The 12757-nt window shown below is 55.7% G+C and overlaps 1 protein-coding gene across 1 annotated transcript; it reads right to left on the bottom strand.

Annotated features, from left to right (window-relative positions):
• Window positions 1-250: 250 nt before the first annotated feature.
• Window positions 251-11721, bottom strand: OTOP3 (otopetrin 3). The gene is made up of 7 exons (XM_079904782.1): window positions 11711-11721; window positions 6468-6884; window positions 6241-6377; window positions 5046-5104; window positions 4645-4763; window positions 1994-2808; window positions 251-809 (listed from the first exon to the last, which is right to left on the bottom strand). The coding sequence occupies exons 2-7, from the start codon at window positions 6862-6864 to the stop codon at window positions 639-641; spliced, it is 1698 nt and encodes a 565-aa protein (XP_079760908.1). The 5' UTR covers window positions 6865-6884; window positions 11711-11721; the 3' UTR covers window positions 251-638.
• Window positions 11722-12757: the final 1036 nt, after the last annotated feature.

A 12757-nucleotide genomic window follows, 5' to 3' on the forward strand; every position in this document is an offset into this window, starting at 1 on the left:
CCCAGAAATAGGACTGTCCCAGCCCTACAGCCCCGCCCAGGAGGACTGTCCCTTCCCACCATGTACACAGAGTGTCCTCTCTGTCCCCGGGAGCAAATGCCACGAAGCCCGAATCGATCAAACAAACAGGGTTTATGTCAGCGGGAGAGAGCTGTTGACCCCTGCCTAGCAGCTAATTAACCAGCTCATTAGGAGACAGGGTGTGTGGGGAGAGAAGGGCAGGGCTGCCTGCCCAGCTGCAAGCTTCCAGATGTCCTGGGCTGAGCTTGGACCATGCAGGAGGCAGACCCCCAAGGCCTGGCCGGGTAGGGGTGCCCCTCCCCAAACTCCCCGGAATCATTTAGGGCTGACCGTCCCCGAGAGTAGCTGTGTGGGCTTCCCGGGGCTGCGTTGATTGTGGTGGCGAGCAGGGGGCAGGTGTGTGCTCAGTCCTGGGTGTGGGCCTTAACAGTTCAGTGTCCAGGTCCTGCCCTTGGCCTTGGGCTGCCGTGACCGCCCACCCCAGTGAGGATCTGGGGAAGAGGAGGCTTTGGGGAATCCAGGCTGGTCTAGGTCCCCCTGGAATGGGGCATCTGGGTTACGTTCTCCCCAGCCTTGGCACTTCGGGGGTGTGCAGGGGGTGGGTTTCTTGGGCGCTCTCAGGCCCCCAAGTAGACCTCCACCAGCACCCCGACGGAGTGCATACGGTAGAAGACGCCCAGAGGCAGGCCGAAGTTGACGATGGTGAACCATGTCCGGTAGCCATAGAAATCCTTTTCCAGCCCGTTCTCGAACTCGGGGTGTATGCCGAAAGCAGGCATCATCCACAGCTGGGGAGGAGAGGGCGTTGTTGAGTGGGGGAGGGCCTCTCCCATCCCCCAAGGCCCTCAGCTCATGGGAGGCCCCAGAACCTGCAGCTCCTGCAGCATACCCCCCACCCTAGCATCCCCTCACCCTTAGGCTTTCAGAACCAGCCCCTCTCCCCCTATATCCCCCTCACCCCATCCCACAGAAGGCCTCAGCCCCCTCCTTGGCCTGCCTGGGGCCAGCCTAAACTCCAGCTGGATCCTGAGACCCCAGGCTGCCACCACCACGGTACAACCTGCTCCACCTGGGCTCCCCTGGGCCCTCATTTCCATCACCTTTTTCTGCTCTGGGTTCATTCTTCCGCTGTCATGACTCTCTGCCCGCTCCACCCCGACCCTGCCTCCTGTCCAAATTCTGCCCGTTTCTCAAGGCCCAGGTCAAACTTTCACAAAGCCTTCCTTGGCCACCTGGGCCCACACTTCCTTCTCTGAGCTCCGACCACACTTTGGGGCCAATTTATTACTTATGCTCTGTCTGGACCAGAGGTTTCACCCTCTGAGGTGTTTCCAGCACAGCTATTACCATCATGGGCTAAAACAACCTGGAGTTGTCCCGGGACTGCCACTTGCAGGCTTGTGGGAACACGGCAGGTCAAACATAAGGCTCAGTTTGCTCATCTGTTAAATAGGGACAGTAATAGTGCCTGTTGCATGGAGTGAGTGTGATGATTCAGAGAGATGCATGGGAAGGTGGACTTGGAACTTAGCGGCCGCCGGGCACCGAGCAGTCATCGTCAATACCTCCCCCTAGAGATGCTTTAGAAAACCAGGCACCTTCTGATCTCTTCCTTTGACTCAAGTCAGCGACCATTAATGATCTGGTAATTCTCTAACTGGTCCCCCTGTGTCTCCTCAGCTAAGCTCCCCGAGGGTAGAAATCCTATATGTATGTTTGCAAATAGCCCTTAGCTACATGCTTGGCACATTCATTCATGCCAGGCACCTTGCAGGGAGCTGGGGGACACTCCCTACTCTCAGGCAGCATCAAGCCAGTTGGAAAGGGGCCTGTGTCCTTGACAATCAAAGGGACAAGCCAGTCGCCCTCGGGACAGTCAATGCACAATCCCTTGATCCATCCCTTCCTGAGTGAGGCTTTCTGGGGCCTCCTTGCCAGCTACACTGCCATGCCTCCCAGCCCCGCCACTCACTGTGATGTTGCAGAGGATGAGGAAGAGTGAGATCTCCTTGAGGGCCCGCCGCTTCCAGTTGAGGTGGCTGTAGGAGTGGATGTAGGCCAGCGAGGCCTGCCGCAGGTCCTGGCCCAGCTCCAGCAGGGAGCCCCTGCGGGGAGGCTCAGCCTCCCACTTCCCCGCCAGGCTCTCGGGAGCTGCCTCCCAGAGTGGGCGCCGGTGCAGGCCCTCGATGATAAAGAGGTTCTGGGCTATGTGCTGCAGGATGAGAAGCAGCGAATAGGCCAGGATGAGGTGGTTGAGTAGCTCGTGGGGGCGAGTGGCCACGATGGCCACGATAGAGAAGTAGGAGATGCCCATCTGGCCCAGCGCCGCGCCCATCAGCAGCACCACGTCCAGGCTGCGGGTGGGGTTCTTGAGCGTGTCTAGCTCTCGCTCCTCCAGCCCATGGATGGCCATGCCCGCCAGGCACGCCAGGCTCATAGTGGGCAGCGCGGCTGCATGGAAGCCGTAGTAGATGGTGAAGTACTGGCGCGCGATGGCAGGGCCACTTGCTTGGATCTGGAAGAGCACGAAGACGCACGTGCCTGCCACCAGGACCAGCAGGCCCAGCACCGGCCCTACGATGGCCCCGTGCAGGTGGAAGGGCGGGGTGCCGGGGTGGGAGCCCGTGTGGGGTGTCAGGCGGCGGCCCACGTTCTTCCACATGACGAAGAGCATGCCACAGCAGATGAGGGAGTACTCGGTGCTGAAGGGGTAGAGCATCAGGTAGCCCTTCTGGAAGACCTCACACGCGGTGACGTTGAGGCACAGACAGGTGTTGGTGTTGTTGCCTGGGAGGGGGCGGGGCAGGAGGGGACGTTCAGGTGGGCCTTGCTCTGAGGAAACCAGATGCACAAATCAACCTGTTCACCTCCTGGGTTATGGCAGAGGCGGAAGGGACCCAGCCACCCATTTTACAGATGTGGAAACTGAGGCCAACAGAGAGAAGTCAGAAATCACAGGATGGTCCTTCTTTTTTTTTTTTTTTTGTGGGACCTTAGTTCCCCGACCGGGGATCGAATCCGTGCCCCCTGCAGTGGAAGCGTGGCGTCTTAACCACTGGACCACCAGGGAAGTCCCCAGGATGGTCATTCCTTGACAAAGGGATTCTAGACCTCAAGTGCCAAGCTTGGGTAAAGCATTTGACACATGATGTCTTTGGCGCCAAATTTGACACATGATGTCTTTGGCACCTCTACAGATTACTTGCTGAGCACAGGGGGAAGCCTGTAACCTTATACTGGGGGGATCTGGCTGACACACCACGACCATCAGCAGCGTCCACTGTGGGGCAGACATCTCGCCTTGTGATGAGGCGCCCTGCAGAGCCCTGCAGAGCGCACAGTATCCCCTGTGGAATGTTGGTGTCCAAAATGCTCAACCCAAATCTAATCGACACTTTGGTCCATACTTCCTGTTTCTAGGAAAAGCAGGGGATTTGGGAACAAGTCAAATGCCACCACGAGGAAGCAACCTGACAGATCTCAATGTCATTAGGGGAAAAGAGACTGAACTGAGCCACCAAAGGTACTGCACGTTTGAACAAACCATCTTTAAAAGACATTTCATGGGCTGATGGGAGAAAGTCGAACATAGATTGATACAGAGGATGGGGATGAAGTTAAGGCATTTTGTTAGAAATTACAATGGCATGTGTGCTAATGTAGGGAACGATATGATTTTAAAGACGTGCATACTGAAATATTCTGAGATGAAATGCCAGTATTTCTGCAACGTAAGTAATTCAGCAAAAATATTGGAATGAATATGGCAAAATGTTAATAATGATTACATCTAGGTGATGGGTATGTCCTGTTCTTCTACTCATCTGTATGCTTGAATTGTTTAATAATAAACTATCCATGATGTCACTTGCCGAAAATTCTCTTTGCACAGGTCTTCTGAAAAATGGATCTGGAGCATAAAGAATGCCCACGGTGTACAGGCATGCTGAGACTTACGCAATGGATGTGTGAATGCATGAGTCTGCTGGGAAGGCTTGGCTGTACACAGGTCAGGATGGTGATGCCACCCGGGGCGGGGGGAGGTGGATACATACAGGTGTGGCTGAATCCCACAGACGGAAATGTTCCCATGTAGGTTTAGGGGACATGGCCTCTAAGGGCAGACTGACAGGTAGGGCACTGGGTACATGGAACAGTCCAGGGAGTTCTTTCTGCCCAGAAACCTTCTGTTCTTCCTTATATGTCCAGGTACCTACAACTGTGTTAGGAAGACATTCCTTTCAGTCTTGAAGGCTTTTTAGTTTCTTGCAAGTAAAATGCAAATACCAGGGGTAGAGTGCATACCTGGGCTTATCAGTGAATAGCTCAGCCAGGATTAGTGGTTAGCTTACTGATAGCTAGACGGATGCCTGGAGCGGGCTTGCAGAGTGCCAGCACCTGATGGGGCAGGCCCAGAATGGGGGCAGGATGGGTACCATTGGCAAATGTCAGTTTCCGTTTAGTCGTGATCTGGTCTCTAGAGCTTTCTCCCAACTCTGCAGAGTCATTGAGCCTCACCTGTTGGAGGGAGTGTAGCGTGCACGCATGTGTGTGTGTGTGTGTGTGTGTGTGTGTGTGTGTGTACATTCAGCGATTGGGGGGCAGTCATGGTCTCCTCTGTACCTGAGAACTTTTCCATGAGGGCGCTGAGCTCGGTCTCGATCTCATGGTGCATGGAGTCGTTGGTGACGGCCAGAAGCCACAGCAGCAGATTCGTGGCCAGCGTCAGCATCAAGCCACACCTGGAGGAGGTGCTAGACTCTGCCACACAGCCTAGCCGGCTTCCCGGGTGCCCCACGTTCACCATCACTGCCTTTGGGGTGACCACTCTCTCCCAAAGCCAGATGCCATCTGCCATTAGAACTTCAGGAGGGGCAGCCCTAGGGGCCACCCGGGACCCATTCCCAGACTAACCGATAGCCCCAGGGCCACCCTGTCCAGGGAAGCTGTTGGGGGGCCAGCATGAGTGGGGGACAGGGGTATCCCAGGAGTTGTTGGAAGGAGAGAAGATGCCCGCATCTTACCTAGTGAAGTTGGTCTGGATCTGAACGCAGTCCTTAGAGTGCTTCCAGAGCACCCAGGTCTGAAAGAGAAAGGGCCTTGAGCCCAGGGGCTAGGGGTGGGGCGAAGGTTGGTGGTGGGACTATGGGGCATGTGTTCCAGTTGCACGTGTGTATTTACAATGGAAGGGACAGTGAGGAAGCCCGGGTTGGATTTGTGGCTCCAGGGTTTCCTTGCTGTGTGGTCTTGGGCCAGTGGAAAAACATCTCTGAGCCTTAGTCTCCTTGGCTCTAAAATAGGACTAAAATGTCCATCAGGGGAATGCCTACTTATTGGGGCAATAAAAAGGATGATGCAAACAAAACACAGAGCACAATGCCTACAGATCAGGAACTCAGGAGGGACTTGGAGATTCATGAAGAGTAGCTCTGGGGACTTCCCTGGTGGCATTAAGAATCCACCTGCCAATGCAGGGGACACGGGTTCGAGCCCTGATCCAGGAAGATCCCACATGCTGCAGAGCAACTAAGCTCGTGCACCACAACTACTGAGCCTGTGCTCTAGAGCCCGCGAGCCGCAACTACTGAGCCCGTGTGCCACAACTCCTGAAGCCCGCGCCCCTAGAGCCTGTGCTCCGCAACAAGAGAAGCCACCGCAATGAGAAGCCCGCACACCGCAACAAAGAGCAGCCCCCGCTCACCGCAACTAGAGAAAGCCCGCGCGCAGCAACGAAGACCCAATGCAGCCCAAAATAAATTAATTAATTAATTAATAAATTAATTAAAAAACCTTCTTTAAAAAAAAAAGTAGCTCTGTAGGGCTTCCCTGGTGGTCCAGTGATTAAGACTCCATGCTTCCAATACAGGGGGCCCCTTGGTCGGGGAACTAAGATCCCACATGCCGCTCGACCAAAAATATAAATAAATTGTATTAAAAAAAAAAAAAGAGTAGCACAGTATATCCGGGGGTGTAGATTTAGGTACACACAGGTACGTACAGGCAAATGTACCTATAGGTGCCTGCGTTTCAGTGGCGCAGTGTGTGTGTGATGCTGACGCATGTAGGTAGCATGGGTGTGGGCACACAGAGGCACGTGGAGGGGCGCTGTGGTGCGTGTGTACAGACTCTGGGCCGTGTGGGTATTTGCTGACGTGCCTGTTTCTAGGCATAGGCCGGGGCGCGTACGCACGCGGCGAGGGGGTGCGAGAGGCGGGTCACCTGGATGCCGATGAAGATGATCTCGATGGCCGGGAAGATGAGCTCCAGCTGTGACTTACAGCGGATGTGGCTCATGCCGTAGCCCACGCGGAAGACGTTGAGGCAGATGGCGCAGCTACCAAAGAGCACCAGGGAGCCTGGCCGGGCCAGGGGGCCGTTGGCACCTCCCCTGGAAAGAGCCCCCCCTCCCCACCCCTCTGCATCCACCCAGGCGCCCCGACACTCACCGCGCACCCAAGCGGGTCCTGCGTGCGGGTCCCGGTGGAGCACGGCTTGCGGCCGGCGGGTGGTCCTGGCGGTGTAGTAGAGAAGCCAAAGGAGGGCCAGGGCCTTCAGCGTCGCCAGCAGGATCCACACATCCCCCAGCGTGATGGCCACGTTGTTGAAGATCATGCTGCAGATGAAGGCTCCGCCCAGGAACACCATGTTGAGGGCCAGGAGCCCCGAGAAGAGCTGCCCGGCCTTCTGGGCCTGCCGGTCCCGGCGCAGCAGCAGTGAGAAGTGCCGCACCAGCCAGGACCTGCTGAGGGGCGAGGCGGGGGCCCTTGTCTGCTCGGCCCCCGTGGCCGCGTGGTTCTCCTTGGCCGGGGTCTCTCCAGTCTCCTGTGCTTCTGGAGAGGCCATGGGTGGAGCCTCAGTAGGGGCTGGGGAGGGAGACAGGGTTCCGGTTGGCTGCCAAGCCGTCCTGGGCTCAATTCCGCTTCTGCCTCTAAGCGCTGTGGGACCTAGGCAAGCTAAGCAACCTCTCTGGTCAGGACGTTGGAAATAAAAGCAGCTGCCCCATCTGCCTTACGGGACCCGAGAAGATTCAAACAGACCCGGGGATATGGAAGCCCTTTGTGCTCCACATAAACATAGGGTTTATTTCGACTGGCTTGAGGACCGCCTTCCCCCCACCCCTACCCTCCTGCATCAGTGCTTGATCTTAAGGTGGAATAATGATGTCTGTCAAGGCAGCCAGGGGTATCTGCACAGTGCTTGGCCACTGGGCAGTTTCCAGGGCTGTGACGTTTCACCACCAAAACGCAGTTTGTGCCCTCTGTCTTCTGGAAGGAAATTCACTCCTCAAGTCAGGGAGAGCAAGTAGGTGTCCTCTCTTGTTCCGACTCTGATTAGTTGGGCAATGGTTGCCTAGAGTGTTGGGTTGAGAAGGATCCTGAGGCTGAGCGTGGGCTTGGTGGGAAAGAATGGTGTGATCTGAGATAATACTCTATTTTGCGTACATATGAGTGTATATAAAATTACTTTTTAAAGAAGTCTTTTTATTGAACTTGTTACAATATTGCTTCTGTTTTATGTTTTTTGATTTTTGACTGTGGGGCATGTGGGCTCTTAGCTCCCTGACCAGGGATCGAACCCACACCCCCTGCATTGGGGGGCAAAGTCTTAAGCACTGGACTGCCAGGGAAGTCCCTAAAATTACTTTTAAAAGATCTAGAAGACACCCATCAAGTTCACAACAGGAGTTTCTTCTGGGGAAAGGTGGAGGGCACTAGAATTGGGAGAAGTTTAATGTTCTAGTTTTTTTTTTTCTTAAAAAAAAAAAAACATTACTGGGACTTCCCTGGTGGTGCAGTGGTTAAGAATCCGCCTAGAGAAAGCCCACGTGCAGCAATGAAGACCCAACGCAGCCAAAAAATAAACAAACAAACATTACTTATGTAATTAAAGTTAATTTTATAGCACATTAAAGGTTTTAGGAAAAAGTTCTGAGATTGAATGACAATGTCTGCCATGAGCATGGGACACGTTGGGATGAGCATGAATGCCATGACCTTGACTTTCTTTTTTCTTTGGCTGTGACGCACAGCTTGTGGGATCTTAGTTCCCTGACCAGGGATTGAACCCGTGCCCTCGTCAGTGAAAGCGCAGAGTCCTAACCGCTGGACTGCCAGGGGAAGTCCCATACCCTTGACTTTGATAGAACTGACTTCCATCTGTACCCTCCGTCAACTCCTTGAAGTCTCATGAACGTACAGCTCAACATGGGGAACACCATCCTGACCCTTCTCTTTCCCTGAGTGTCTCCTGCTACTTTCTCACTTGCCCCGAGCTTTCATTCAGGCCGACCCCTTTGTTACCCTTCACTTGGACCCAGATCTTGGGTCACCCCATACCTGCAGCTCAGGACCCCTTCCTGGAGTCCAGCACACTTCTCCCGTGGGCCCTTTGAGTACTCATAACGCTGCACTGGAGTGCAGGGACGCCCCACTGGTCTGGGTGCTGTCCTGGTGGGAAGGTTCCTTCACCACCCCCTGCTGTCCCAGGTGCTCTCCCTTGGTCCCGCTGCTGCCCTGGCATCCCTGGTGCTCTGGGCTCAGGGTCCTAGGGGCTCAGGGTCCCAGGTGCTCCCCCTTTTCCAGGCTGCAGGAGGCCTGCTTTCTAATTCACTGTCTCAGCAAGCGGAGACTCCATCCCCATGTCTCCCAGCAGGGAACCAAGTGTCTGCCTTGCCTCTCCCCTCATCCCTGTGCATTCCAGCTCAAGGACTGCTCTGAGATTTTTCTTTACCACAAGCACTACCCTGGTCCACGGCTCCCTCTTCTCTCTCCTGGACTGGCCTCCCTACCCACTGCGCCTCTCCCCTACTTCCCCTGCAAAGGCAATCACTGTTCTCACTATAGAGTCCAAACTATCTAGCATGGCCTGCCTGGCCTTTCAAAATGAAACAAGGCAGCGTATGTTTAGTATGGGCTTGGGGTGCACAAGGTGATCAAGGCAGGGTAGCCGCTGTTGCTTCCTGGTCTGGTCTTAACTTTCCTCTCCAGCCCTGTGTTCAGACCCCCACTCCCTTGCCCATGGGCCATATGCCATCCTGATGCCTAGTTCCTAGAATGCCCCTGCTTTTACTCACTTCCCTGTCTTTGCCCACACCCTACCCTTTGCCCATGGTGCCCACCCACTTGCCCCTTGGATGACTGCGGTTGTGTCCTCAGGACTCAGTGGAGCCCCACCTCCTCTAGGAAGCCTTCCCTGAACCCCCTTGCCAAGGCTGGACTAGGTGCCCCTCTTGGTACCCCCACTGTACCCATGCTTGTTGCTGAAGCATCCCCTACCATGCTCTATTTTATGTGATGTTTTTTAAGTTTACTTCTTTTTTAATTAATTAATTAGGCTGCGCCGGGTCCTTAGTTGCAGCATGGGCGATCTTTTTTTTTTTTTTTTTTTAAATTGCGGCACGCAAACTCTTAGTTGCGGCACATGGGATCTAGTTCCCTGACCAGGGATCGAACCTGGGTTCCCTGAATTTGGAGTGCGGAGCCTTAGCCACTGGACCACCAGGGAAGTCCCATATCATGCTCTATTTTATTTATTTATTTTTTAAATTTAATTTTTTTTATACAGCAGGTTCTTATTGGTCATCAATTTTACACACATCAGTGTTCATGCTCTATTTTAATTAGCTGTGCTTTGCTCTGTGTCTCCCTTTGGACTCTGACCTTTAGACTATCCCCCTGTGTAACTACCAGAAGACCCTCGGCACACGTGGCTCTAAAATGCAGCCTCTTCAGGCCCCCATTCTCCAATGTGCAACCTGCCCAATATTTATACCTCCTAAGGTCCTCTTCTGGGGCAAATAGAATAATAAAACTTGGTACTCTTTTAAAGATTCTACCAATGATTCCCCCCTTCCCAGTCTTCCACATCATTCTTGCTCCAGTTCTGTCCCCTCCTTGTCCAGCCCCCTTGTCACACTCTAGGCACCTCCTCCCCACATTCATCCAGGCCCAGCCAGAGTACTCCCCATGTCTCATGTAGCCTCGTGCCCCCCCACCCCGTCACTCCTGCAGCCTGTTCTTCCTTCTGCCTCTCCCGCTACCCTCCACCAACGGCTCTTGCCCATCCTCACCACCCATCTTAAGCGCTTCTCCTGGGAAGACTTCTCCCTTTGCCCAGACATCTATCGAGAGCGGGTGTGCACTGCTGTGAGTGTGCCTGGTGGGCAGCGGCCAGCTCCTGCTTACCTCATCCCCCACATATGGCACAGGGAGGACACTGAACCAATATTAGCTGACTGACTCTGGCATTTTCTGGGGACATTTCAGCACCAGAGTCATGGACAGAAACCCTTCCCATCAAACCCTTTGCATCCATCCTGGCCCAGTGAAGGCGACTTTCCAGATGATCTTGGTCTTTCTTCCCAGGCTCCCCCACCCAGGTTGAGCACATCTGAAGCTTACAGGGACACCTCCCTGCTCCTTTTCTCCCAGACCTGACTGCCCCATCTCGCCTTCCCAGAATCTCCCCCAAGGCAGGAGGACAGCCTAGTGCCGAATCCTGGCGCTTACTACCTGTGTGATCTTGGTCAAGCTACTTAGACTCTCGCTGCCTCAGTTTCCTCATCTGTAAACAGATACACGACTATGGAACAGTACCCGTTACATAGTAGATGTTCAATAAAGATTTTTTGAATGAATAAATGAAGGAATTAAGGCATAATACCTACCTGATGGGGATTTTTCAAAATTAAACGATTTAACACATGTAACTGCATGTAGAGACATGCCTGGCATAGAGAATGCTCTCAGTGTTAGCTGTTTATGCATTTCCTTCCTGTTCTGTCCAGGTCCTGGAGAGGCCGGAACGGTCGAGATTATTGGCGAATTACAGGGGCAGGTTTTGATTGGACTGCAGGCCTAGAGAGGACCCTGGAGGACAAGGTCCTGTCCTCCAGGGTCCTCACCTTCACTATCTTCCCCGCCCCCACCCCCAGGGTCCAACCCTCCCTCGGCCGCTAGAGGGAGCGCTCAAAGTGGAGGATAGGGTCCTCCGCTGGGGAGGGTGCGGGGATGGGCAAGCAGGGATCGCGGGAAGAGGGTGAGGGCTCCCTGACTGACAAGGAGGAATCCGCCATCCTCTGACTCGCCCCTCCGCGCGACGCCAGTTCAGGGGAGGGCCCGGACACCAAACTGGTTTGTGGGTCGCGATTAGAGCCAGTGATGAAAGCTGCAGAGCCGTCGGGGCGCGGCGCCTGGCCGGATCCGTGTGGTCGCAGAGCTACGGGATTTCTTTCCGAGCTACTCGAGGGACTGCGAGGCCTGGGACAGGCACCACACGGGTGCCTCTGACTGGGCATCCCGGCAACCCAGCCCCACACCCCTTTTTCCAGCCGTCCGGGCTTTTAGCTTCTTCCCGGCTTCGGCGCTCTCTTTCCGCTGTGCGCGCTCGGACCCGGCTAAGGCGCAGGGAGGGGGGGGGTGCCCTGCTAACCCCTGCGCGCACCCCGCCCGCGGAAAGGAGACGGGGTGCAGAGCCGGGGTGGGGGCAGAGGGGGGCCGCCGTTCGGGTCACCAAGGGTTGACCTTCCTCCCGTCATCTCGCCCTCCCGCCCCAGTCCCTGCAGCCCCCGGTCTCTGACCCTCGCTTTGGGAGCGGAGTAGGTGTGAGTGTCGAGGATGGGCTCTCGGGAATGTTCCTCCAGGGGTCAGAGGGCGCTCCCGGCCGTAACGGCGCCGCCGGGGAGCCTTACCTGAGGCCTGGGCAGGCATCGCCGCCGGCTGACCACCGCAGCGCGGATCGTCTGTCCGGGTGAGGCCCCTGCGCCGGACCGATGCCTCCGACGCCCTCCCTACGCGGGACTGCGCAGCCGCCTCTCGGGCTCCGCGGCCCATTGATTTTTCTGTTGACTTTGGGGCTCTCATTAATCAATCCTTCGTTAATTACCCCGCCGGGGGCTCCCCGGACAGCTCAGCCAATAACGAGGCGGCTGGACAGGCGGGCGGGGCCGGAGGCGGTGCATGCCTGGGGCTCTGGGTCAGGGGACCCACGAGCAGGCCCGCTTCCGGGGTAGGTCGGGGTGCAATGTCCTTAGGCCGCAACAGAGGCCGTGTAGGGTTCAGGCCACACTTGCCTCTGGCGGCCCAGCAGGGAATGGACCCTCCCCCACAGATCCGGGGTCACCTTCTCTTGTACCCCATGTAGCACCAGACCCGGCCCTGACGCAAGCTCTCTCTCCCTAAGGCAAACGTGAACTTGGGGCGAAAGAGACCCGGTTCTGACACGGCAGGAGGCGCCCCCTGCGGCCCTCCTCAGCTCTTCCTGCAGCCTCTGAGACCTGCCCACCTCGTCGTGCTGGTGCGGTCCTGGCACATTTTCCTCTAAAGTGCCCTGTGCCCCAGGTGCGGCTGCTCCCACTCTCCCGCACAAAAGCCATCTCCTCCCACCCCAGTCCCCACCCCAGCCTGTCCCCCTTCATCTGACTCGCTGGCCACCAATTCTGCCTCCTCTTCTAGCTGTTGGTACCTCCTTTTCAATCTCTCTCTGCACCGTCTGACTTCCTCAGTCTCTCTGAGTCCATCTCTATATCCCCCCTCCCCACCTTCTTTTGCATCAAACCATTTTATTGAGGGGCTTCGGAGACGGTCGAAGGGCTGGGAAAACAGTGAGATCCCACACCCTCTGCCCTGCCAGGACCTCCCCAGCTTCACAGTTGCCCCGTCTCTATATCTCTTGTAGAGTAGAAGCCAGAGGGCTTTGGAGAGGAGCCTCAGGGACCACGGGGAGTGGGGTTGTGGGT

The sequence above is a fragment of the Stenella coeruleoalba genome (genome assembly GCF_951394435.1).
Source record: "Stenella coeruleoalba genome assembly, chromosome: 19".
Lineage (NCBI taxonomy): Eukaryota > Metazoa > Chordata > Mammalia > Artiodactyla > Delphinidae > Stenella > Stenella coeruleoalba.